Source organism: Bombyx mori, chromosome 26 (genome assembly GCF_030269925.1).
Source record: "Bombyx mori chromosome 26, ASM3026992v2".
In the NCBI taxonomy this organism is placed as follows: domain Eukaryota; kingdom Metazoa; phylum Arthropoda; class Insecta; order Lepidoptera; family Bombycidae; genus Bombyx; species Bombyx mori.
This window is the reverse complement of record NC_085132.1, coordinates 11,279,363-11,304,972: the sequence shown is the minus strand read 5'-3', so window position 1 is coordinate 11,304,972 and position 25,610 is coordinate 11,279,363. Positions and strand designations below refer to the sequence as shown.

The 25,610-nt window shown below is 39.3% G+C and overlaps 3 protein-coding genes across 3 annotated transcripts in view; 1 reads left to right on the top strand and 2 right to left on the bottom strand.

Moving 5' to 3' along the window:
- Nucleotides 1–1,423: 1,423 nt before the first annotated feature.
- On the top strand, nucleotides 1,424–2,566 carry Osi18 (osiris 18). Its single transcript, NM_001135889.1, has 3 exons — nucleotides 1,424–1,969; nucleotides 2,040–2,186; nucleotides 2,265–2,566. Exons 1-3 carry the CDS (start codon nucleotides 1,486–1,488, stop codon nucleotides 2,444–2,446), a joined length of 813 nt encoding a protein of 270 aa, NP_001129361.1. The 5' UTR covers nucleotides 1,424–1,485; the 3' UTR covers nucleotides 2,447–2,566.
- On the bottom strand, nucleotides 2,548–3,796 carry LOC101744792 (uncharacterized). Its single transcript, XM_004926082.5, has 2 exons — nucleotides 3,401–3,796; nucleotides 2,548–3,181 (listed from the first exon to the last, which is right to left on the bottom strand). Exons 1-2 carry the CDS (start codon nucleotides 3,434–3,436, stop codon nucleotides 2,588–2,590), a joined length of 630 nt encoding a protein of 209 aa, XP_004926139.1. The 5' UTR covers nucleotides 3,437–3,796; the 3' UTR covers nucleotides 2,548–2,587.
- Nucleotides 3,797–7,673: 3,877 nt separating this feature from the next.
- Nucleotides 7,674–25,610, bottom strand: part of LOC101742205 (uncharacterized) — a 45,056-nt gene continuing 27,119 nt past the window's right edge. The window contains exons 3-11 of the mRNA XM_004926065.3: nucleotides 21,063–21,281; nucleotides 19,965–20,218; nucleotides 18,672–18,805; nucleotides 16,233–16,333; nucleotides 15,808–15,916; nucleotides 11,783–11,870; nucleotides 11,197–11,352; nucleotides 10,398–10,570; nucleotides 7,674–9,385 (exon numbers count right to left, since the gene is read on the bottom strand). Of these exons, the coding sequence (XP_004926122.1) occupies nucleotides 9,241–9,385; nucleotides 10,398–10,570; nucleotides 11,197–11,352; nucleotides 11,783–11,870; nucleotides 15,808–15,916; nucleotides 16,233–16,333; nucleotides 18,672–18,805; nucleotides 19,965–20,218; nucleotides 21,063–21,281 (1,379 nt within the window). The 3' untranslated portion in view covers nucleotides 7,674–9,240. The remainder of the gene's footprint in view (nucleotides 9,386–10,397; nucleotides 10,571–11,196; nucleotides 11,353–11,782; nucleotides 11,871–15,807; nucleotides 15,917–16,232; nucleotides 16,334–18,671; nucleotides 18,806–19,964; nucleotides 20,219–21,062; nucleotides 21,282–25,610) is intronic.

The following is a 25,610-nucleotide window of genomic DNA, read 5'->3' as shown; positions in this document are numbered from 1 at the left end:
TTAATATTGGTTATTATGTGTATTATAAGAACGACTGATTGAATTTTCTAAATTTGCGTAATATCTAACTAGAAAACCCATGGAAACCATTACGAAATGAATCCACTCAAAAACACGAGGCTCATTTTATTAGATAATCGTCACTTTTCAAACTGGAACGCATTATTGTTTAGTACGTTAATTTGGCAAGAATGGCATAACATTGCTCGTTCAAAGTAGAGGTTCCTTGCCAACAGAGCTAGCTGTGGTCAGAAAAAATAGTACTTAACTCAGAACCTAACTGTGCTTTATTCATGGTGACCTTTTTTTTATCTATTCTGGTAGCCTTGAGAGGCTTCAGCGTAACCCTAATGTGTAGGTGGGCTCGCGGGGCTTAAACCAGGAGGCGTTGCTAACACTGGCCCTAGCAAGAGCAGTGCTTCGCAGAATCTACCACCGGAAAGGCGATCCACTGAGAAGATCCGGCGAGAAACTCAGTGGGCTGTGTTCATGGGGATAGCTACTGCACCACTGAGAGTCTACGGAATAAACATGAAACAAAAATAGTAATTTATACAGTATTTTTGCGTAATGCGCGCACGTCACACACCTCGTATAATTTTTTTTAATAGAAAAAATTTTTTTTTACCATAAACTCGCCTCTTTGGTCTTTTAGCTAGTGACCGACTGCTCTATAGACCAGTTCATATGTGTGTGTGTTTCCATTACCGATAACATATTCTAACGTCTGTTATTATTTTATTAATATTTTAAGAAATAAGAATCATAAAGTCGAGGCCCGGTTTTTTTTTTATTTCATAGATTTATGGACGAGCTCACAGCCTACCTGGTGTTAAGCGGTTACCGGAGACATCTACAACGTAAATACCGACACCCACCTTGAGGTATGAGTTCTAAGGTCTCAGTATAGTCACAACGGCTGCCCCACCCTTCAAACCCAAACTTTGTGTAGTTTTTTTCCGTGTATTTATACTGCTGTTGCTTAAATAAGTGTTATTCCGACAATTTTGCATGAATATGATGCCACGTTGCGATTTCCCTGCGTTTCGGTACCTATCTCAATAACTGGCGCAGTTGCACAGCTAATTAGGAAAATTCGATCTTATAACTTGCTTAATTCTGTGTAACTTGATTAATAATAATCGAACAAAACTTCAATGGCCAAAGTAACATTTTTGATATTAATGTTTAACATCTAACTCTTAAACTGTTAAAAATTAACGGTTGAGGCGCTCCCTCGTACAAAGGGCCACCACTTCGCAACGCAGCGACGATTTTCCAACGCGCAGCTCATTTAATTAAAATGTAGCTTCGCGCCTGTACAGCCAAAGATAGCCGCGTTTCGCATTCTGATAACGGTCACGTCTTAATGCTCGTATATAAACCATACCTTCGGTTCGGTAGAAGTACAGTGTGGTAGTGCATCCGACGGCAGTCAGTCGCCTCTGCCGTCAAACAAAACAGGAACAGTGAGCAACAGTGAAAATGGCCAGAATAATAGTGTTGTTATCGATCGTTGCCTTCGCAAGTGCCACGTATCCGGCATCGAAACTAGTCAAGAACATTTATAACGAATGCCTTAGCCAGTATTCGGTGGAATGCGTGAAGCCGAGGACCCTGCAGTGGATGTCATCGGTTGCCAACGACGACGAAATTAAGATCACTGAAGATCTTTCTATCGTGAAGACCGGAACAGTTGAGGATGATGAATCTGCCGACCCTAGACTGGCCAAGGATCCGGCCTACGAAATGTTCGACAAAGTGGACAAGTTTCTCCAGAGTCATACTCTTAGGGTGAAAGTTCCAGAGGAGATAACGAAAAGTGCTGCTTCAGAGTACGTGCCAAGGTCTCTCTTGACTGACTTGCCTTCTGAGCTGGACATGCCCTTAGATGGAGAAGATGAGGCTGAAGTCGTTGAGGGCAGGAAGAAGAAGATCAAGCTCCCTAAACCATTGAGGATCAAGAGCAGTCAGTAGCAGAATTAGCTTCTTAGTGTAATACATATAAAATTTGGATTCTAATTTTCTTTGGTTTTCAGAACACGGTTTCATCAAGAAGGTTATCCTGCCTTTCCTGCTGGGTCTCAAATTTAAAGCTTCTGTTCTCGTTCCCTTGGCGCTAGCCCTCATCGCTCTGAAGACCTGGAAGGCTCTTACTCTTGGTCTCATTTCCCTTGTTTTATCTGGTACGTATTTTAAAATTTTGACGAAGCAAGAAAACTACATTAAAACATTTGCTAATCGGTCTTTGTTATTTATTTTAGGTGCCATGGTCATCTTCAAATTCACGAAGCCCAAGGTCGTGAACTACGAAGTAATCCACTATCCTCAACACCATGTGGAGCACCACGTAGACCACCACGCCCCTGCCTGGGACGCACACGGCCCCTACCAAGCGAGATCCTACGAAGACGCTCACGAAATCGCATACTCCGCACAAATATAAAAACACAAAAAAAAAGTAGCTTTAAAACGACGGACCTCTGATTAATTTATTTAAATTATTAATTTATTTATTGTTATGTTGTAAATAAAATCATTTAAAAATAAGTTTCAAATTTAAAAAGTTGCTTTATTAAAACCCCTTTTACCTGAATACTATTACTTCACTATTAGGATAACTGTGCACTTCGTTACCTAGGTCATCTTTAGCATTTATATCTTCGTACTTAAATGAATCTTTCTCATTTCTAAGACCACCCAAATCATTAGTTTGAGTGACGACATCGAATGCTGCAACAGGATTTGCGATTATTTCACCGCTATTTAAATGCCCTAATATGTTACCTAAACTATTTTCTTTAGCTTTCACTTCGTTCTTAACTTCAAATATTTGATTTCCATCAAAGCTTAAATTGAATTTTTCTGCTCCGACATCTTGTACATCGAAATCAGGATTCGCAATTGCCGTCTTAGTGCAGTTCGTCACGTGGATGTATTCGTCGATTTCTTTCATATGCAAATCGGTTTTCGCTTGTTTCATTCTTGTGCTTTCATTCGAATCAATATTCAAGACACTACTTTGTGTTGTGTCTTGTTTGTTTGACAATAGAATTTGATCGGCGTAGGTACGGAATATTTTAGATTTCTTTAACGGATTTATCTTGTACAAGTTTATAAGTGCGTTGAAATTTTCTGCGTTGGTTCGCTTGACTCTGTGGCCGGATGCATTTTCGCTCAGCTAAAATTGAAAAAAGACATTACTTACGTTAAAAAAACAGCAAAACATACCACCTAAATTTCTTTGCTTTGAATTTATATGTACGTAGTAGTAGTAGTTGAACATATTATTGAAGCTAAGTTATGTTGGTGATGGATATGAATTATTTGTTTTTTTTTAGCTTTTCGTATAGTTATAATAAAAAAGTATGTGTAAGTAGTGAGTGAGTTCTCAACTCACCAGAAGCACGGCGACTGCCCAGAAACCGTAATGCATTGTTCTTTCCGACGTGAAGGGAACGTTATCACATTGTGTTTACTAAACAACTGCAGTGGCCACGAGTTGTGAGTTGGGTTTTTTTAAATAGTCAACTTTCTATTGGCGTACATGCATAATGATCAGAAGATCTTGCCTTATGATAGAGTTTAGGGCCTCCTTGAGTTACTATTGCTACTTTCCAACATTTGCTCTGGGTAGTATCTTAACAGACCAGAACGTCGTGATGGTACTAACAGCATTCACATCGAATTTACAAATTCTGAAGGAGGCTTGAATTCAGGAAGCCAAAAGTTTGGCATATGAAATGAAATATGAAACGATAATATCCCGTTAACATTCTGAATCAATTCTACCTGGTGAGACAAGAGAAAGAAGAGATACTTGATAGTTGAAAATCGGGAAGATCAATATACAAATTGTTGCAAAAAAAAAATGGCTTCCGTTTTGATAGTCCTGGTTTAATTTCGTAAGTGTATAAAGATTTCGCTCATGATCCTATTAAATAGTTGTGGTGGACACAGTCAGATAAATACTTTTCCGGGAAAATCGAAATTCGAATTCAATCGAAAATCGATGAAATTATAAATAATTATTATACTCTTAGAACCCGCCTAAATTGCATACTTTAAATCAATACTAAAATATAGAAGTTACTTTTAAGATTTAATTACAGATCAGATTGAAACTTTAAAACTCTCTCCTGTAAAACTGTAAACTACTATTTTGACATGACGCTTTGTACGTAGGTTTTTATTTATTTATTGCTTAGATGGGTGGACGAGCTCACAGCCCACCTGGTGTTAAGTGGTTACTGGAGCCCATAGACATCTACAATGTAAATGCGCCAGCCACCTTGAGATATAAGTTCTAAGGTCTCAGTATAGTTACAACGGCTGCCCCACCCTTCAAACCGAAACGCATTACTGCTTCACGGCAGAAATAGGCGGGGTGGTGGTACCTACCCGTGCGGACTCACAAACCGTCGACATGTATAACGCATTATGTATGTCACACTTTTATTCTATTTTATTTTGCGGTAATTCTATTTTTATAAGTAAGTTATGAATTCCGAGCACTCTTCGCTGAGATTCTATTTTTATGAAGCACACTTATTCATTAATAAGCGTCGTGGGCCCTCTGTCGTAGATCATATTTACATAAAATGCGAACAGTCAATAGACAGTTTCAATTCTAACGTCAAAAGCTTTAATTAAAATGCAAATAGGTTACTTTGTGCTGCCTACCGTCTGCCAACTTATAATAGAAGAATTTCAGTACACTGTAGCTACATATGGCGAATTTCCATTGGACATATAAAAAGAATATATCATACTATAACCCTATGGTAAGAATGGTCAGGCAGTATAATGATTTGGCTAAATGTCACGGTAACCTTGATATCTTTGAACCTAGACTCAGGGGATTTGTCAAATGTGACAAGGATATAGTATTTAACAATGGCTAACAATTATCAATATTTGTAATTTCAATTGTGTTTTCAATAGCCAAAGCTATGCACATTAATATGGTTTTGCTGAGTGCACATACTATTTAGATTGCAATCCAGATTAGATCTAGGTACTACTTGTACGATTTAGCTAATATGTACTGTAATGATTGTAATTTATTTTGTGCATCAATATATTAAAAAAAATTGCGACTTAATTGATCGAGGTGTCTATGCGTTTGTCGATCTATTACTAGAAGAAAAGTCGTAGCCACTCATATAGAAAGTGAATCTACAGTAGGTTAGTGAAACTGCATTAGGACCTGCCTTAACTGTAATTAGGTTTGAATTATGACTTCCTTCTTTTTGTTTTAAGTCATGCTTACTTTTGAGTATCCCTGTAGCTGTGGCTACGACTGTTCTTTCAATGGATGTTGCTTATTTTGATTCCTACAAGATTGCAACTTGGATTTTTGTAACTGTTATGCTGTTTAAGATTAATGTCTTTGGATAGGTTCAGGGAATGTCATCAGTATTTTTTGGTTTTCCTTTGCATTAAATTTTAAGGGTGTATGGTGTGTACTGGCTGGTGTAATCAAGAAGCACTTATTTCCAATTTGGACGAAGTTCTGTGGGCTCCTTAGTCCTTTAGTCCTTTTTACTGGTGGCCCAAAGGTCATTTCAGTTTCACTAGGACAGGTAGATGAGCAAAGATTCAGCCAGGAGGGGTAGGATTTGCTAACAGCTGCCCGAATGCCTCCAAAGGAGACCTAACAACTCAACAGCAACTGCTTTGCAAATGAATCTACCACCGGATCGGAATTGCTACCCGCTGAGAAGATCCGACGAGAAACTCAACGAGCTGATGCATGGATTAGGTTGCACGTCGACCTCTTTGTCGAGTTCGACGAATACGGTTACTGGAGTCCCCACCAGTCCTCTGACGCTGACATTCAGACCGTGTTCTGTCCTTTTTGTCCACGAGAAAATAGGCTTGTCTACTATCAATGAAAATAAAAAACTAGCCTAAAATAATACAGTCAGTTTTAGCGAAATTAGAAGAAACCTTTCGGTGGGCTTAATGACATCGCAATACCTACTCTTCGGTGTCGGTTAAATATAAATATTACTAAGTAGTATCCACTCAATATTCACGGAACCATCTATTAAACTTTTCCAATACATTCTGTATGCAATTATATTCGTAGCACGTTGGAGACATCCACAGAAATCGGAACGTTGCGTATGATTGACGCTTTGGTATGAGAGGTGCGGTAAAGTTGTACTGTGATATTGGCAGTGTCAATACAGTCCAGGTATTGTTGCTTTTAACACCTTTTAATTTATTGCTTAGACGGGTGGATGAGCTCACAGTTAACCTGGTGTTAAGTGGTTACCGGAGCCCATAGACATCTACGACGTAAATGCACCACCCAGTTTGAGAAATAAGTTCTAAGGTCTCAGTATAGTTACAACAAGTTCACAAGAGGTCCTAACACCAGTAAACTCAATTGGACAAACAAGCTCACAGAGCGTCTGATGTGTAAAGCTACCTACTACATTGATAAATGAATTGGAATACTCATTTGCATTGTAATTACAGCTGTTTTAGACTTAACCTGTTGTGAGTCCGCGCGGGTAGGTTGCTGAGATGGGTGGACGAGCTCACAGTCCACCTGGTGTTAAGTGGTTACTGGAGCCCATAGACATGCACAATGTAAATGCGCCACCCACCTTGAGATATAAGTTCTAAGATCTCAGTATAGTTACAACGGCTGCCCCACCCTTCAAACCGAAACGCATTACTGCTTCACGGCAGAAATAGGCAGGGTGGTGGTACCCACCCGCGCGGACTCACAAGAGGTCCATACCACCAGTGATTACGCAAATTATAATTTTGCGGGTTTCATTTTTATTACACGATGTTATTCCTTCACCGTGGAAGTCGATCGTCAATCGTATCTATAGTAATATGAAAAGTTGTCTATAATCACCGTAAGTCAGGATGTTATTATTCATTTTTTCAAATGGTTGAACACGATTGGATTATTGAATTTTTTATGTATGTACATATTGCGAAGAGTGTTCACGGGTGATAACAATTCACGCACTCACAGACTTTACTATTCAGGTAACGAACACTGAACAATCATTAGCTTTTTAGTAAATGAAGTATTGTTAAACTTTGCTTCGTTTAAAAGCACTTCTTGTAAAAGATTCCAACCGACTTAACCTTGTGTTTAGCAAGAGCGGCAGTATTGTTTTGCAGATTATGTTTTAGAAGAAATCGTATGTAATCATTCTCTGCAGTTTGAAGGGTAGGACATCAATAATAATTATGACCAAATTTATATTTTTTCAGTGAAACTTCTTTAAGAGCCTTGAGAGTAGAATTTAACTCGCGACAGGTTCGTTACGGCTAGAGAGAAAAGATACAGTTTTGCACGAGCGGGAGTGAGAAAATAGACAGGGCGTCTCGCGAACCACTCGACCGAGAGAGGGAAAGACAAAGCAAGCTAGGTCATTTCTCTTATATACAGCATTCCATATTACAAGAGAAATTTGATTTAAGGATAAAAAATAAAAAAAAAACACTTTCACTTATTTTACTCGTGTAAAAGAAGCGAAAGTGTTTTTGGTTCGTACCATTTTTTTTTAAACAGTGATTATAGCCGGGAATCGATCCCGGATCCAATGGTACAACAGTCAGGATCGCGAAGCAACAGACCAACGAAGCGATCGAATAACTTCAAACCTTTATGTTAATTTCAATAAAAACCCAAAAAGTTTATTTTTCAATTTTATTTTATTAACACATTTACAATGTCAATTTACAAAAAAAATACAAAATAAATTAATATGGTTTCGAATAAATTAACTATAAACTGGTGTGGATTTAATTTAAATAAATAAATAAATTTAATAGTAAACAATACAAGTTAAAATAATAATAAAACTAGTGTCCTAGTGACTTGACGTTTTACAACTAAATTTTTTATTTAACAATAAATATTAAACAATTTTACAATTAAATATTTAGTAAAAATACAATTTCTAATAAACCCTTAGAATTCCTATAGTGAAAGTAATTACAATTAGCATATAATATAATAAATTAATTTAAATTACCTCATTTATTTGTGCTTCATATGACTGACTTCAAGTTTTTCATGATTTGCATTTTTTTCGAATGTAATATTTTTATTTTTTATTGCTTACATGGGTGGACTAGCTCACAGCCCACCTGGTGTTAAGTGGTTACTGGAGCCCATAGACATCTATGAAGATATAAGTTCTAAGGTCTCAGTATAGTTACAACGGCTGCCCCACCCTTCAAGCCGACACGCATTACTGCTTCACGGCAGAAACTACCCGCGGGGACTCACAAGAGGTCCTACCATCAGTAATTACGCAAATTATAATTTCGCGGGTTTGATTTTTATTACACGATGTTATTCCTTCACCGTGGAAGTCAATCGTGAACATTTGTCAAGTACGTTAATAATTTACCTTAAACACGTAACGCGAAACAGTAAAATCAAAATGTACTCGATTTGTTACTGGCGGAAATACACAAACATGAATCAATCAAAGTGAGTCTCGTTAGAAATAGGTGCAAATTTAAAACTAAACAAATAAATTATTTAATCCTATGTTTTGGGAAACGCTTTTAAATGTTACGATGATCGTAATTTAGTAAATGCATTATATATAGTCTTATGTGAAGTGACCAGACCGTGCCTGGTTCGCTCTAGAAGGACTCGGGTTGTGGTCGGAGGAGCAATGATGCCATGCTTCCTTGTTCTTCCAATATTTATCCCTCGAATTATTGACAGAGAACAAATCTATTTTTTTTAGTAACTAAATTGACAATCGGTGTCAAGTTAGTTGAGGGATGTAGTTTAGTTAAGTCAGAGATGCGGCGGACAGTGTTGAATTTTAACGGCCGTCTGGTGTAATGGTAAGTGACATGGTCACTACACAAGGGGGTCGCGGGTTCGAATCCCGCCAAGGGAAGATATTTGTATGATAAATATAAATGTCTTTTCCAGGGTTATGGATGTATATTAAATATATGTATGTGTATAATAAAAATCTTACATTTATTTCCGTTATCTGGTACCTGTAACACTAGTTCTTTACGAACTTATCACGGGACCAGTTAACGTGTCGTGATTGTTAGTAAATATTTATTTATTATTTATTTATTTTATTTGACGGGACTATCGCCCCAATGAGAAACTAACAATCTGTTGTGAAAATTTGCAAAGCTCCCAGGATGAAGCTTTGTTTCATTTTTGTCCTTCTCTACAGAGATTTCTTTTAAAAATCCAACAGTTTGTTTTTGGAGGTTTTATTCGATATTGTAATCTATATCGCAGTGAGGATACTCCGTATTGCAGTCCTTCTGTTCCTGCCCGTCTCTAGCTGCCTGCACGTAGCGGTAGTAGCGCAGGGCCTGCTTGCTGTCTGCCGCGGGAAGGAGCTCGTTGGAGTCCCTGTTAAATAATGCACTTGTCACATTTGCTTTGAGGCTATGCTATCAAATATATTATGTCGATGGTTTTTCTTTGCAAAATTACCACTGCCGGTTTGCCTATTTGATAATAATACTGGTTACTAAAATGTAGATGCATACTGCTATATGATATATTTCACGGTGTATCTGCTGTCCATAAGCCTATCACCCACATTCCACTTTGTCTAAACGTGCAAATCTCATCGCCACTACAACTTCAGTCATAGCGTTTAGATTGGTAACTACATTAGTAAACGAACCCACGGTCCACCTGATATTAATTCATTTACGAAGCTCAAACACCCCATCGTGTGAATTTGCCCTAAACACGTCATTACAGATCCCCCCGATCCATTAACGGCGCTTTTAGGGAATTAACTCATAGACACAGCCCACTGAGTTTCTGGCCGGATCTTCTAAGTGGGTCGCGTTTCCGATCCGGCGGTAGATTCTGCGAAGCACTGTTCTTGCTAGGGCCAGTGTTAGCAACACTCCCGGTTTGAGCCCCCTGATCTCACCTACACGTCAAGGAGAAGCTGAAATAGCTTCTCAAGGCAATCAGCATAGGAAGGAAAAAAAAAGTGTAATTTACGTTGCCTACACTGAATCATGGAGATGATTCCAAGTCCAATTTATAAAGTACCACAGCTGTCCTACTCTTCAAAACGGAGTACATGACAGCTTCGAATGCAGCATCAGGTTTATTTGTACTGGTGGTAGGACCTTCCTGTTTCTGCCGTGAAGCAGTAATGCGTTTAGGTTTGAAGGGTGGGGCAGCCGTTGTAACTATACTGAGACCCTTAGAACTTATATCTCAAGTTGGGTGGCGCATTTACGTTGTAGATGTCTATGGGCTCCAGTAACCACTTAACACCAGGTGGGATGTAAGCTCGTCCACACATCTAAGCAATAAAAAATAAAAATAAAGTTTCCGCAGGTTCGAGCTCACAATGCGCCACCAAAAAACAAACGTGGTAACAAGAGATACCTACTTGCTGAGTTCATTCGACACCAAGTTACTGAACGGGGCGTGCTTGAACGGGTCCCCGTAGAGAGTGCAAACAGCTCTTTCCTTACACCCAGTTTCGCTTGCTCCTATCGTGGCGAGGACGGCATCCACTCGGTCCAAAAGGAAGCCGTAGAACTTCTCTGCTGCTATGGTGTCCTGTAATAAATAAGATATTAAATCAAAGCATAGGGTTGCGCCCGATAAATCAGGATTATTTGGTCACAGATGATCTCTGTAGCTTTTGCTGTCGATCTAATGAAAGGAAAGACAGAAAAGGTCGTTATTTATTTCGAGGTGTTAGGACATCTGGTGCTAAGCCATCACCGGAGCTCTTGTCAGTTTCTTTTACTGGTGGTAGGACCTCTTGAGAGTCCGCACCGGTAGGTACCACCGCCCTGCCTATTTCTGCGCAATGCATTTCGGCTTGAAGGGTGGGGCAGCCGTTGTAACTATACTGAGACCTTAGAACTTATATCTCAAGGTGGGTGGCGGCATTTACGTTGTAGATGTCTATGTGTAGGGCTCCAGTAAACACTTTACACCAGGGGGGCTGTGAGCTCGTCCACCCATCTAAGCAATAAAAAAAATGTACTAGGAAGTTTAAGAGTGGATCATCCGAGACTAGTGATTCACCAGGCGCCGCGGCGCCGCCTCATTAAGAACACAGACTTTTAAAAGTTCACCACGTCCTGGAGCTAGCGGCTTGTTGGCATATATCTATAGTGCCGTCAGCACTTTACAGCCTATTCAGATCCTTTCCTAGGATACGTTAATGAATTTACCGGATCATTTGCAGCCAAGATCTGCTGTTGTTGCTTCACCAAGTCAGTTTCAGTCTGCACTCTGTTGGTCTCTTTCAGCTTCACCGCCGAGACTCTGAGTAGCTCGTCTCTGACTGGCGACGGTGGAGCTCTAGCGGCGAGGGCGGCTGCTCGTATCTGGAGATCATTTTAGAAAGGACTTTCAGTTCATTTTTCTTTACCAATATAATTTTAAAAGATTGATAGATCAGTGACATCTGGATTTGAAGAAACGGAATATTTAGCGTTCTAGAACGTTTTAGCGATTTTTTTTATATGTGCACAAAACAGATAGCAATCATTACAGTACATATTAGCTAAATCGTACAAGTAGTACCTAGATCTAATCTGTATTGCAATCTAAATAGTATGTGCACTCAGCAAATCCATTTGAATGTACATAGCTTTGGCTATTGAAAACAATTGAAATTACAAATATTGATAACTAGCCATTGTTAAATAGGATATCCTTTACACATCCGACAAATCCTCTAAGTCTAGGTTCAAACATATCATTCAGATAGCCTAGGCCTTACCCGGTTAAAAGATTTATGACAAAAATTCATACCAATGCTTCCTTTTCCGCTTGGAACGGATCTTTCGTTGTGGTTTTCTTATTTCGATTGTACGGGTTTATGTTTGGCGGTCCCACCGGTCTGAAACATGGGAAATAGACCGAGTTAATTAGCAAATTTATAACTTTTTTAAGTTTTTTTTTATTGACCATGTAGGCAGACGAGCATACGGCCCACCTGATGAGTGGATACTGTCGCCCATGGACTTTAGCAATGCCAGGGGCAGAGCCAAGCCACTGCCTACCGCTATACTACTAGACTGTCGCACTCTCGGGCAAAAGTGATGCGTACGGACCAATAAAATAGATTTATTATGGTATAGACGAGAATTGTCGTCTCCCGTATGGATGTGGATGAGTATGTACGGGTCGTCCGGACTTGTAGCGTAATTGAGGTAAAGGTAAGTAGATACCTGAGTAGGCGCCGTCGGTGTTCGGATAATAAATGAAATACGACACCTTGCACACTAATTAAATGTTTATTAAAATTTACACTTAGTCCACACGAAAATACAACACGGTCTATATTATTAAAATTATGAAGAATGGAAGGTTATGAGCACTGAAGAGATTCAGTTTATAAGCAGTACACAGAAGACACTTTACACGACAGTACAGTAACGATAAACACAAAGAAAGCGCGTTATCACAAGTGAGTTAGACACTTCGAAAACAATACTCAAGATATAATATGCAAAAGCGACGTGCGTTCAGTACGAGGTAAGTTTCGACTGGGGGCGTGGCTAGCCGCCATCAGCTGCGCAGGAGTGCTTTTCGATCTACCCGCGACATTCCGTTCAAGCGCGCGTGTCCACAGCGCAAACGAACGGGCGACCAGCTGATTGACGCGGTACGATAAATTGTCGTGTGTGTATGTCTGTTTTATATGTAATGTAGTAATAATATATTAATAGATATGTTATATGTGTGAATGTATACTCTGTGTGTATTAATAATTATATTAAATAAATATATTATATAAGTATTATGTTGTGAAGAGTAAATGTGTATGTGCATGGAATGTGGGATAAGCCCACATCACTCCCCCCCAGAGACCTGGTTAGGGGCGATAAAAATCCGGGAATCTGACATGTCGACCGGAACGTGTAGTTGTAGGTGCAGTTCTGTCAGGTGGTGGAGCTACCGAAACATCAGGTTCAGGTATGACAGGTGAAAGTGTATTATCTAACAGGCCTTCATGAACGGTAAGGTAATACGCAGGTTTTAAGCGGTCAATAGAGACTGTGACAGAGTTACCTTTGATCAGAAGTTTGAACGTCTTGTCACGTCGTTCTAGTACTTTATGAGGACCTGTATATGCTGGCGTAAGAGGAGGGCGCGAAGCATCTTCACGTAGGAAGACGTACTCCGCGTTCTTGAGCTCTTTAAAGATAAAAATCTTTTCTTTGTTATGGCGAGAGGCGGGAACCGGTTTTAATTTCTCGGCAAATGAGCGTAGACGAGCCGTAAAATCTGATAGATCAGTAGTACAAGCTGTGCTCGGCTCGAAAAATTCGCCGGGAAGTCTTAACGGCTCGCCGTAAAGCAACTCAGCGGACGAAGTCTGTAAGTCCTCCTTGAACGCGCTACGGATACCGAGTAGTACAAAAGGTAGGACCTCTGACCAATTGTCGTTAGCGTGGCATACGATGGAAGCTTTTAGCTGCCTGTGGCATTTCCCGACTCGTTGTAGTCGCACGGCTTCTGGCATTTGCTTGCCTTAGCCCCGAACTTCACGTGGTACCAACAAACGGGGTACCGTCGATAGTTGGAAGCAGATCGTGTTCTGCTGCGGGATGTTGAACGCCACCGAGGTCGAGTTCGATTCGAACGGTTCTAGGAGCGGTTTGTGGCGCGAGTCTGGTCTTCGAGCTTTAATGCGAGGTGTTCCACCATTTTCCTCAGCTCTGCGATCTCACTGGACTGGTTGACACTACTCGTCTCGCATGTTGAAGTGGCTGCGACGTTGCATGGAGTAGTTATTTCCTGTATTCGGTCGGCAAGATCCGACAGCTGTTCTAGCGAATGGGTAGGCTGCGATGCTAGTACCGTCTGGATACTGTTCGGCAGGCGGTTACTCCAGATAGTTCGGATGAACTCATGTGGAACGGACGGTCCAGCCAGGTCCATTAGATGCCTCAGGAACTGCGATGGTTTTCGGTCACCCAACTCCTCATGAGTTAGTAATTGCTTGACCTTCTTTTCATGGGAGGCGGAGAGACGTCTGATGAGCTCGCTCTTAATTTTCTCATAGCGGTTGTTGGTCGGAGGATGCACGATAATATCTTTTACCGCCTTCGCGTGAGGAATGTCTACGTTAGTGATAACATTGTTGAACTTGATGTGGTCTTCTGTAATGCCATAGCTTTCGAATTGGCCTTCTAGAAGTGCAAACCAAATTTCTGGGTCCTCTGGAGAAAAAGGAGGCACCTTCAAATTAAACTTCCGGATGTCGGACGGCAAAATGTCATTGTCGTGTACAGTGGAAACGCGCATTTTTTTCATTCGTCGGGGTTTTACACTGCTACCTCCATGAGAACCAGCGGTCTCGACAGAATCACTGCTGCTCATTATGGTGTTCTTCAGGGGTCACCAGTATAGACGAGAATTGTCGTCTCCCGTATGGATGTGGATGAGTATGTACGGGTCGTCCGGACTTGTAGCGTAATTGAGGTAAAGGTAAGTAGATACCTGAGTAGGCGCCGTCGGTGTTCGGATAATAAATGAAATACGACACCTTGCACACTAATTAAATGTTTATTAAAATTTACACTTAGTCCACACGAAAATACAACACGGTCTATATTATTAAAATTATGAAGAATGGAAGGTTATGAGCACTGAAGAGATTCAGTTTATAAGCAGTACACAGAAGACACTTTACACGACAGTACAGTAACGATAAACACAAAGAAAGCGCGTTATCACAAGTGAGTTAGACACTTCGAAAACAATACTCAAGATATAATATGCAAAAGCGACGTGCGTTCAGTACGAGGTAAGTTTCGACTGGGGGCGTGGCTAGCCGCCATCAGCTGCGCAGGAGTGCTTTTCGATCTACCCGCGACATTCCGTTCAAGCGCGCGTGTCCACAGCGCAAACGAACGGGCGACCAGCTGATTGACGCGGTACGATAAATTGTCGTGTGTGTATGTCTGTTTTATATGTAATGTAGTAATAATATATTAATAGATATGTTATATGTGTGAATGTATACTCTGTGTGTATTAATAATTATATTAAATAAATATATTATATAAGTATTATGTTGTGAAGAGTAAATGTGTATGTGCATGGAATGTGGGATAAGCCCACAATGGTATGAAATCGTGTTTAAGCGATAAAGTTTCTTTAGATTGATGGAATTAATGTTTTTTTGTTAGTTCTGTGTGCTACTATTTTACCGTTCATCAAAGATATATCCGTAGTAGTGCAGTGTAGTGAAAGGCATTTGTCGAAATGACACGTGAGTCACTTAAATAACATTACACTTGTACAATTTATACGAAATTCTACAAATTCCTTTGCTTCACTTAGATATGCTTCAGTTAGCGTGACGGTAACGTATTCTATCAGAAATTAATTTGAGTGGCTGTTTATATTAAATATTTTAGACTATTAAGCGCTGCCACTGAAGTAGCGGCCAATGTATGCTTTTAGCTAACAAAGAATTGTAAAGGAGGCCAACCATTGGCCCAAGAAAAAAATTTAATAAATTACTAGCTGACTCGGCAAACTTCGTAGTGCCTCAATCGATAAACAAAAGACCTAAAATCCGTCCGACGGGGGACACATCAAAGGAAAAACAAAATTGTTATTTTTATTTAATTCCGAACATTTTCATATTTATCTACCTTTTAAACCTTCTCTGGACTTCCACAAATAATTTAAAACCAAAATGAGCCAAATCGGTCCAGCCGTTCTCGAGTTTTAGCAAGACTAACGAACAGCAATTCATTTTTACACATATAGAAGATTAATTAGTTGTATTAATTTAATAACTGTGCGAGTTACCTTACCTAGCGACATTTCCAATATTAGCGAGTGGCACTTTCTGAGGTATATTTGGAGCCACCACTTTCGGCATCAGGTTGCTGCTGCTGTATTCACCAACATTCATTGATTGACCTGGAGATTTAACGTGATTTGTTTTTGTTACTGTAGAGCGTAGAGGCTAGCCAATATACATCAGAACTGGTTGCTGCTAATCTTAAAACAAGAAATCGTAGTTCCAATGGCCTTGAAATGACAAGATCTCATTAAAATCCATGGTACTAAACCCACTAGGAAGCCCTTCTTTTAAACCACTTTGGATATCTATGGGATATTTGGCTTCTTCCTTAATTAGGTGCTTAAGCGGTTGGGCATTTAGTTTTTTGTTCGAACTTGCGCAATTTTGTGCAGACATGGCGTTGTTATAATAATGAACCAATAAGTACTTTACCTGGAGGTAGTCCGAGGCCCCACGCGTTGATATCATTAGCGTCGTTCACGTGAGGCTTAAAACTGGCTATAGCATTGCGGTGTATATCTGATCCGAGATACCTAAAAACAAAAGATATAATTAACATAAAATATTTTGTCAAATACGTTTTTTCATATACATGTAGTTTTGAGGCTTCCTTACACCCATTTTATAATAATTCCAGTAATTTTCAATTGCTAATTAACACTAAAAGCTATATCTCCAAAGTTAATATTTTAAATTTTACACTGCTTTAGAAAATAATCAGTTTTTTTCATTTCCTGAACATTTTACATTTTCAGAGATGTGCCCTATTCGAAATTGCATAATATTCAATTAAACTCCGCTAATTTTCAATGTCTAGGAGCTGCTGTGTGATGTCGCTTGTACTCAATAGTTCGCTCTTTTGATCGTGATAACACACGGAACCGTTGATAGTATCAAGGTGCTGATGGTATCAACCAGTTTCCCCTAACTGATTCTAGATGACGCGGTTGAAAATCCAATGGCTGACGTTAACGCGTTGAAGCGTGTCGAAATATTGACAATACGATCCCAGATTGGAGAATTGGAAATGAAATCCAAATTTGGAATTGAAATCCCAAATTGTTTTATGTTGATTATTGGGAAAGCAGCCAAGAACTAAGGCCTATTGTTTTTTTTCACGTAGCATTTTAGTCTTCTGACGTACTTATCCGGGGCTATACATCTATACTAATATTATAAAGCTGAAGAGTTCGTTTGTTTGAAAGCGCTAATCTCAGGAACTACTGGTTCGATTTGAAAAATTCTTTCAGTGTTAGATAACTCATTTATTGAGGAAGGTTATAGGCTATATTTTATAGCATCACGGTAAGGCCAATACAAGTGAAGCATCAATTAAAAATGTTTCAAAGTAGGGGTTTTAATCCCTTTTGGGAGCTATATAAACTCCTTAACATTTTCTAATTCTAAAATATTTTCACGATATGCCAAAGTAACTATGCCACGCGGACGGAGTCATGGGCAAAAGCTAGTGTGGAATATTTCGATCACTTTGAAACAAATGACATAACGTAATAGCTACTATAAAATATTATACCACGTTCGTGAACAAGTCCGTCATAGCCGTGAGCTATTGTGAATACAATCACTCACACACAATGTAGCCACAGGCGGGACACGTGCCGTACCGTACTAACGGTAAGTTTTGTAAAGTTTGTAAGCACTCGTAATGCTTACTGTGTACAAATTGTTGACAGCGTAGTTATTATATTGTTGTTTTAAGGCATCAAGTAATCGTTCGTTGTCTGGCAAAGTAAGATAATAAATATTCACATTGATGTTGTTCGAAACCAATCTGTGGGTTTTTGAGTCTTACCACGGCAACACTGGTCGCGATTTGACGGAGTATTCGCGACTTGACATTTGTCACTTCTTCTAGGACGGAAAGAAACATGCGCGTATCGGTCTCGCTACGGTTTACGCCATCCCATATTTTTCCTACCACATCCTTACCCTGAAGCCTCCTATCCTAATCGGTTCTGGTGAGTTATAAGCCAATATTTTGTTAAGAAAATACATGGCGTCGCGGATCGCGGCAAGTGTTCGACGGGCCCCTCGTGCTGGTTTCCGGAGCCCTAGGCTGCCACAAGGGGGCTGGGTTCAGATCGAACAGACGTACTCGTAAATTTAAATATAGATTCATCGGTTACGTCGTCGATGAATAACACAAGCAGTCATGCCCACGTATGTCGCCCACGACTGATGGTGACTATTTGGAAACCAAAAACTGACGCTTTAGAGGCAGTGTCAGAGAGGCTGTATCTCTATTACTATGTAAGCTTGAACATAGTACAGATATGGCGCAGAAACAGGCAGCATCGCTGTGTTGGATCGAAATGATGGTAGGATCGGAGGCTTAGGAATTATATGTAGACGATGAGAGTACTAATGACGCGAAATGATGATGATGAAAGGTCAGCAGTAGCTCGAGGAAGCCGGGGTGGAGTACTCGTCTCTTCTAATCAATAGTCGAACAGATAATTATCACTAATATCTCGTAAATATGACCCGGAGTTACGACGCGACGCCCCAATATGTATGTGGGAATGGCACGGAACGGTATGGATGAATGACAGATATAGAGCATGACTGAGTGAGAGAGATAGGAGATGTCGTGTTAGGAAGTAAGAAGAAGACTGCGAATGAATGCTGAACACATAGCTTAATTTTTTATTCGAGAGGAGTCTAGTTACTGGACGCGACGGCGGACAAACGTGGTGTAACTCTGAAGACGTAAGACGTTTGTATTTTACTTACATAAATTAAGAAAGACGTAATATAAATCAAGTTTGCGTGAAGTCATCAACTATTTAACTGACCCAACGCGAATAGAAAACCCCACATGTATATTACAGTGAATTTGAGCGCACTTACTCGCTGCCGAGCCCTGGTCCAGACAGTTCCCAGTCCTGTGGGTAGTGCTCGAAGCCAGGCGCGCTATTCTGCCCATGATTCTTCACCAGCACTGACCCGTGGGTTTGATGGCCATAAACTGGAGCGTGTGGTACCTGTAAAAATGTATAAAAATACATTTTATTTAAGTTGTAATGTAAGTAAGGCAATGGCTGATATGAAGTAAATGTGAAAATCTATCAGCCGACTAGCTTTATCCGTAATGGCAAACCAGGCATACGAAAGAAGCTGGAGCCGTAAGACAGACCAGAACTACTGAAATATTGTAAGTGGTTACCGGAGCCCATAGACATCCACAATGTAAATGCCGCCACCCACCTTGAGATATGAGTTTTAAGGTCTCAGTATAGTTACAACGGCTGCCCCACCCTTCAAACCGAAACGCATTACTGCTTTACGGCAGAGATAGGCAGGGTGGTGGTACCTACCCGTGCGGACTCACAAGACATCCTACCACCAGTAAAAAAAAATGACAAAACAATTGGCATTGACTTTTTTCTATTTTGCTTTGATTGTAAAACCATTTCGAAGCTTCTCATGCTCGTTAACAGTACTCATTATCACCAGAAAGTAAATAGACTCCGAGTACATTATTGTAAGATTAATAAGAAAGTTAGTCATGACGACTACGCACCAAATCACAGATCGGCATGTTTATGTTAATCACGAAACGTTCGCTCCACATGATAATGAAAAGAAAATGTGGCGGCAATTAAAATTCCGTGGAGCGTGACTGTATTATATGGCACCGGCATTTCTACGTCTTATCAGGAGAGACACACTCGACAACCAGTGGTTCGGTGTTCAATAGCCGAGTTTACTTAATTGGAGCTACCTAGAGAGGAGAATTGTGTACTTGGCAGGCATCGAATAGGATCTTCGACTAAAGAAGCAAAGCGCAATCGCCAAACCTATAACATGTGTGGAGATTACCACTGTTACTTGGACGACGAAACCCTTGTACGAACTTCTCTCAATAGTATCTTTGATATTATGAAGTCTTTCTTGGAAGAGAAGAGCGTCACCACTTTTACCGACTTTTAAACACCACTTTCAAACAATTCCCTTTTTATGAGTTGTTACCCAATTCCGAACTATTATATAAAAACGCGACTGCCGAGTATCTCACTCTGAAATAGGTGTGTTATCTTGTATCACCCTAAGCCATATTAGGTTAGGGTTAACGACAACAAAACATAAAAACACTATTGGAAAAAAAATTGAGTATTGAAAATAGGCAACAAAAGGCCTTACCTTGTGATGATGTGTGATTAAATGATGGTGGTGATGATATTTCGTAGTGTGGTAGTTTTGGTGGTACCACGAGCACAATTTGAAGATGTGACTTAGGGCAGGAAACAGGAATAGCAGAAGCTTCAGGAACATCTTTTTGGCTGTGGTCACTCCCAGTATCAGAGGTAGGACAAACACTAATTTCAATGCTATCAGCTTGACCACTAGCACTATGGCTATCAGGGCTGTCAGTAGTTTCTTCTTAATTGCTTTTTCTGTAATTAAATTTTATTTCGTCAGTTAAATTCATAACATTTTTTAAAATTCTAATGGAGCTATTTTCTCTAAAATGTAATATGCTAATTTAAACCTGACTAAAAAAAATACTGGATTTTGTTTTTAATTTTTTTATGATTAATCGAAATTTTTACAGTTCAAAATTGCATGACTGCTAAGTTTTACTTAACATGACGATTCCTTTCTTTTCCAAAGTTCAAAAAATATTCTTGAAAAAAAAAAACCGGTGTACTGAAAATTTTGGGATCTTATCAAATCTATGAAATATGTTAAAAAATAAAAATTGAGCCAAAATATGTCATTGAACTTATTTATTCTTTTTTTTTGTAGCTGTAACAGTTCAGGATGTAAGTGGGGAATCAACATAAAAACCTGGAAAGCATTGAGATTCTAACTTATAAAAAAATTAAGAAAAAAAAAAGTTTTATAATTAGGTAAAACTGTCCACCAAATTGGATTACAATTGAAAGAGGTCGTTTCGAACTAATTAACTAAAATAAATAACTCCGTAAAGGCTAGTATATACTGTGCTTTAAATAAATAAAAACACATTTGATTCTTTATTAAATGTGTTAACTCATGAACAGCGATTGTGTCTTCTGATGATACCCTCAGAGTAAGTACAGCTTATACCACCTTTGATCATCTGTTTTATGTCTATGGTAGACCAATTTTTTTTTATTGCCCCTGTAGACTTCGTGAGTGGTTACCGTCGCCCATGGACTTCAGTAATGCCAGGGGCAGAGCCAAGCCGCTGCCTACCGCAATTGACGGCCGAGCCGTGCAATCATCCGCCAATGCCCAGCAAAAACTTGTACTTACTGATCTTCTGCAAGAATATCCTTCCCTCGCCATTCTTGTTTTCTCTCGGCTCTAAATCCACGTGGATTAGAGCCCCGGACTTGGTCAAAGCTCTGGGGGCTATCTTTAATGTAGCCCCTTGGAAGAAGTACTCCGGTAAGGTCAAGGTCATGTCGTGAGTCATGAAAAAGTTGACTCCTTTATCGTATAAGCCATTTGTGACTTCTTCGAATGGAGAATCTGTGAAATGAAATATCAATATTAAGAAAAGTTGATCAAGCTCACGACCCATCTTATTTTAAGTGATTACCTAAAGCGATACATATCACGCATGTATGCCGCCTCTCACCTGGAGGCACGACGTCGAAGTCTCAATATCCATGAGACAGACCTCATAAATAATCAAGTTCGCCATTTCCAACGAGAATTTGTGTTAATTGAGACATCTTTGTTTGTCTTCTTATGATGTCAATGGGCTCTACAGTCTTTCACCCGTGTAAAGTTTTGCAAATAAAAAACACAAACCAATTGCACTTAATGCAATCACGGCAAGGACGTCTTAAATATCGCTAATTCCTTAAATTTTGTATGTACACATTATGTATATGTTTAGAATAAATAAAAAATTTTAAAACCCTATTCGACAGTAAAATACATCAATGAAGTCACTGAAAACCAAAGTGTGCATTTATTTGAAAAATATATTTCTTAAAGACCTATACTGAAAGTATCCTTTTTCAAAAAAAAGATGTGTGGTATCGTGGGACACCGGATAGGAACGAAGTTCCATATTATAAAAATATTAATTTTAAGTTCTATTCGAGGTATAAAGAAAATAATTATTCGGGTATACATTTTTTATTATGATTTTTTTATTGGTAAAAATAATCGCAAGGGTCAACCACTCCGCAGTGCATTGGAGCAGCCTCGCCCTGGTGGAACCGCTTGCATGACCACGGCATCCTTCTACGCCTAGTAAGCATGATTTTGCAAGAGAAATACGAGAACCTCTATCAACTGTGTAACATCTCGTCACTGTGATTCAAGAATTGTTGAATTTACGTGCAGCGACATCTATTGATAACAAACTAAATAGAAAAAATCTTACGTTACGGACGCTTTTTCCCGGTTAGGGTATCCCTCCGCGTCGTCCCATAAGGAACTTCGTTCCAAAAATAAAAATAAAATCCAATTGACGGAGTAATTTCCAAGTTCAGAGCTAACAAACATTAAATAAACTTATCCTAATCAAGAACCGGTTCAAACCAGTCAAGATCTAAATAAAAAAGTTTTTTATTTAAACTTTAAAAACGCCTATGAAGGCTTCGCAGCTGCTTTTGATACGTCATGACTTTGCCACCGATTCGGAATGCAGTTTCACTACTGAGAAGAACCAACAAGAAATTTAGGGTTTGTCTTAAAAAAAAATCAAGTATATTAAGTACGTTATTTACATCTCAAATATTTACTATAAAACATCTTTAAATCAGTACATATAATAAATAGAACTATTGCTAAGACAAGGTCACACCATATGACTTATTAGAGTAAGGAAGCTTCTTTCCCGGTTTTTTTTGAGAAATTAAAGTCAGTGAGAGCGTCTCAGCGTGAGTTTTTATCGCATATATCCACTCACTTTCCAAAGCGAAGTGGCACAATGCGCTTATACATTTGACACCATAGCGCTGCGACTTCCGATACATATCACCTGTTTTTTTTTGTTTTATGACGTATGTACATGTGCTCACGATCTACTTTGTCAATTGTTCTAAGAGACAATATGCAGAGGAGTAATTTCAATTACTACACGATAAGTAGTGCTGATATTGTCAATGAACTCTGATACATAGTCTTTAATAGCTTTCACAACATTAGACTTGTGATATTGCAGTATTTCAAATTGTATCTAATTATTTCCAATATTGATATAGATGAGAGCATTTTGGGATGAGACATTTTAGATTTTAATAAAGTCGTTTTAAAAATTATAGTTCAGGTTGTCATTATGATCAACATCACTGAAAAGTAATCATATAAGTCATATGAAAAACTATTAAACTTTTTTTTTAATTAAACATTAAACTTTTCATAAAAGGTTCGATTGTGGTAGGACCTCTTATGAGTCCGCACGGGTAGGTAACATACGGCCTATTTCTGCCGTGAAGCAGTAATGCGTTTCGGTTTGAAGGGTGGGGCAGCTGTTGTAACTATGCTGAGACCTTAGAACGAATATTTCAAGGTGGGTGGCGCATTTACGTTGTAGATATCTATGGGCTCCAGTAACCACTTAACACCAGGTGGGATGTGAGCTCGTCCACCCATTTAAGCAATAAAAAAAAATTGGCTTCCGATGTCAGGAGTAATCACCTTTTCTTATTGACCCACATTGACACATAAGGTCTACTTTTCAATGGTGTCGTATAATGGCTGTATTGCAGCCCATTCTGTATAGGGAGTTCCAGGTTCTACAAACCTGGATTTATTGCAGCTTCTTGGTTGTGTTAGTGCATTGGGCCTCACTAAGAGCAAGATGTAGTAATATATTTCATAGAAGCATTTCAGAATTATAGTAAAAAAGCTTCGTGTTTTTTGCTTATCAACGTTGCATCCCACGTTACGAGAAATCATGCAGTTTCTATAATGATTATGAGAATATTGAGTCTTTGATGTTACGGAAACGACGCGAGCGCATTGTTCCTATTTAGTACTACTATATGAGTCGTCTATTATCAAAGGTGGCAATCTGTGCATTTGGACAAAAAAATGTTATTGATATGTCAATACAGATTGATTTGAATATAATCGTCTCCTTCAAAGAATACGGTTCAAAACCTGCATTAAATAAAGGTTAATACTTAACCTGTTATTTATCTAAGATGTCGTTCAGAAGAGTTTTGTGACTGCCAATGGAATACAAAGTCAATAATTCGTTTTTCTGATTTACCAATAATTGTCCAAAAGTCACATTGCCGGCTTTGATAATAGTCGACTCATATATCCGTTTACATATAATTGAAAATCAATGTTTTTGGTGTCTATTCACGTTATTACACGATTCATTCGATGTGGCAGCCGTTGTAACTATACTGAGACCTTAGAACTCATATCTCAAGGTAGGTGACTTTGTAGATGTCTATGGCCTCCGGAAGCCACTTAACACCAGGTGGGCCGTGAGCTCGTCCAACCATCCGAACAATAAAATAAAAAAACAGTCTCCGGTTTCGATAGTATAGAGGATCTTAGCTAAGAGCCAAATCATCGTTTGGGATTTGTCCACAATTAATAAAATTATTATTAAGTTTAATTACTGGTGGTATCGTGAGTTCGGTAGGTGGGTATAACTGCCTTGAGCAAAAGTCGCAAAACAGTCATGCGTTCTGGTTTTAGTCGTGGAACAGCTGTTATAGAAGACAATTAAGAATTTGTAATGCTTCAAGGGATGTTGCGGCGTAAACAGTATGCAACAGCAGACGTCTTTATAGTTTTCCACCCATCTACTGCGAAAAAAAAAACAATAAAATCCTCAATTCTACTTCTAGGCCAGTAAGCCAACCTGTTTCAACAATGCAACTTGCAAAACCACACATAAATTATACGCGAGGGCCGTCATAAATTATATTTTATGTCAGACGTTTGAAGTAAGACGCTTTCGAACATACGATATGTGTTGTGGTTTAGGCGATGTCAACCTTAGCGAAGACTCGAGGAATGCGGCCGAGAGGATGCGGAGGGCATGAGGGCCAAGCTCTCTAATAGATCGGGCATATCACATGTGTGTATTATACACGAAATATTCTCGCCGGATCATTTAGCAGTGGCCTAGAGTTTGGGACGACTTGGCGTCGCTCGGTGGAGCAGGAGGTAGGCGTCTTGGGCATGACGTGGTAGGACCTCTTGTGAGTCCGCGCGGGTAGGTACCACCACCCTATCCATTTCTGCCGTGAAGCAGTAATACGTTTCGGTTTGAAGGGTGGGGTAGCCGTTGTAACTATACTGAGACCTTAGAACTTATATGTCAAGGTGGGTGGCACATTTACGTCGTAGATGTCTATGGGCTCCAGTAACCTCTTAACACCAGATGGGTGGTGAGCTCGTGAAACCATATAAGCAATTAAAAAAAAGCTAGAACAGACTGCCCAAGGCCGATGTAAATGGAAGGATTTGATGCGAGCAGAGTGTAATAGGAAAGAAAGAAGTAGAAGAGTTTGGGACGAAAGGGAAGCAGTTGGCTTGTTTGGTTGTACGAGTTTTTTTATTAGATTTAGATGCAAATAAGAAATAACATAGTGCTCTAATAGATTTCACTAGACGATGACCGAGCTTTGCTCGTTTTTTTTTTATAACGCTATCTTGTTGTGTCTTTAAAGCGGTTAGTTGCCCTCAATTAAGAAAAATAGTATTATTATTCGCCAATAGATGTCGCGAAGAGTTGATTATTGAAAACACGAATAAAACAACATTTTCTGAAAATAAATCGTAGCTAGATCGATTTATCGCCCCCGAAATACTAAAGTATTCAAGGGATTTCGATATGGGATATTTTATGAAAATCGTTGGAAAAAAAATTAT

What these genes read in the sequence shown, in the direction of transcription:
- Osi18 (NM_001135889.1), top strand. Translation starts at nt 1,486, where the DNA reads ATGGCCAGAATAATAGTGTTGTTATCGATCGTTGCCTTCGCAAGTGCC. An exon ending in ACCATTGAGGATCAAGAGCA is followed by an intron (nt 1,970 to 2,039) that starts GTCAGTAGCAGA and finishes TTTGGTTTTCAG; the next exon opens with AACACGGTTTCATCAAGAAG. An exon ending in CATTTCCCTTGTTTTATCTG is followed by an intron (nt 2,187 to 2,264) that starts GTACGTATTTTA and finishes TATTTATTTTAG; the next exon opens with GTGCCATGGTCATCTTCAAA.
- LOC101744792 (XM_004926082.5), bottom strand. Translation starts at nt 3,436, where the DNA reads ATGCATTACGGTTTCTGGGCAGTCGCCGTGCTTCTG. An exon ending in GGGCAGTCGCCGTGCTTCTG is followed by an intron (nt 3,182 to 3,400) that starts GTGAGTTGAGAA and finishes TTTCAATTTTAG; the next exon opens with CTGAGCGAAAATGCATCCGG.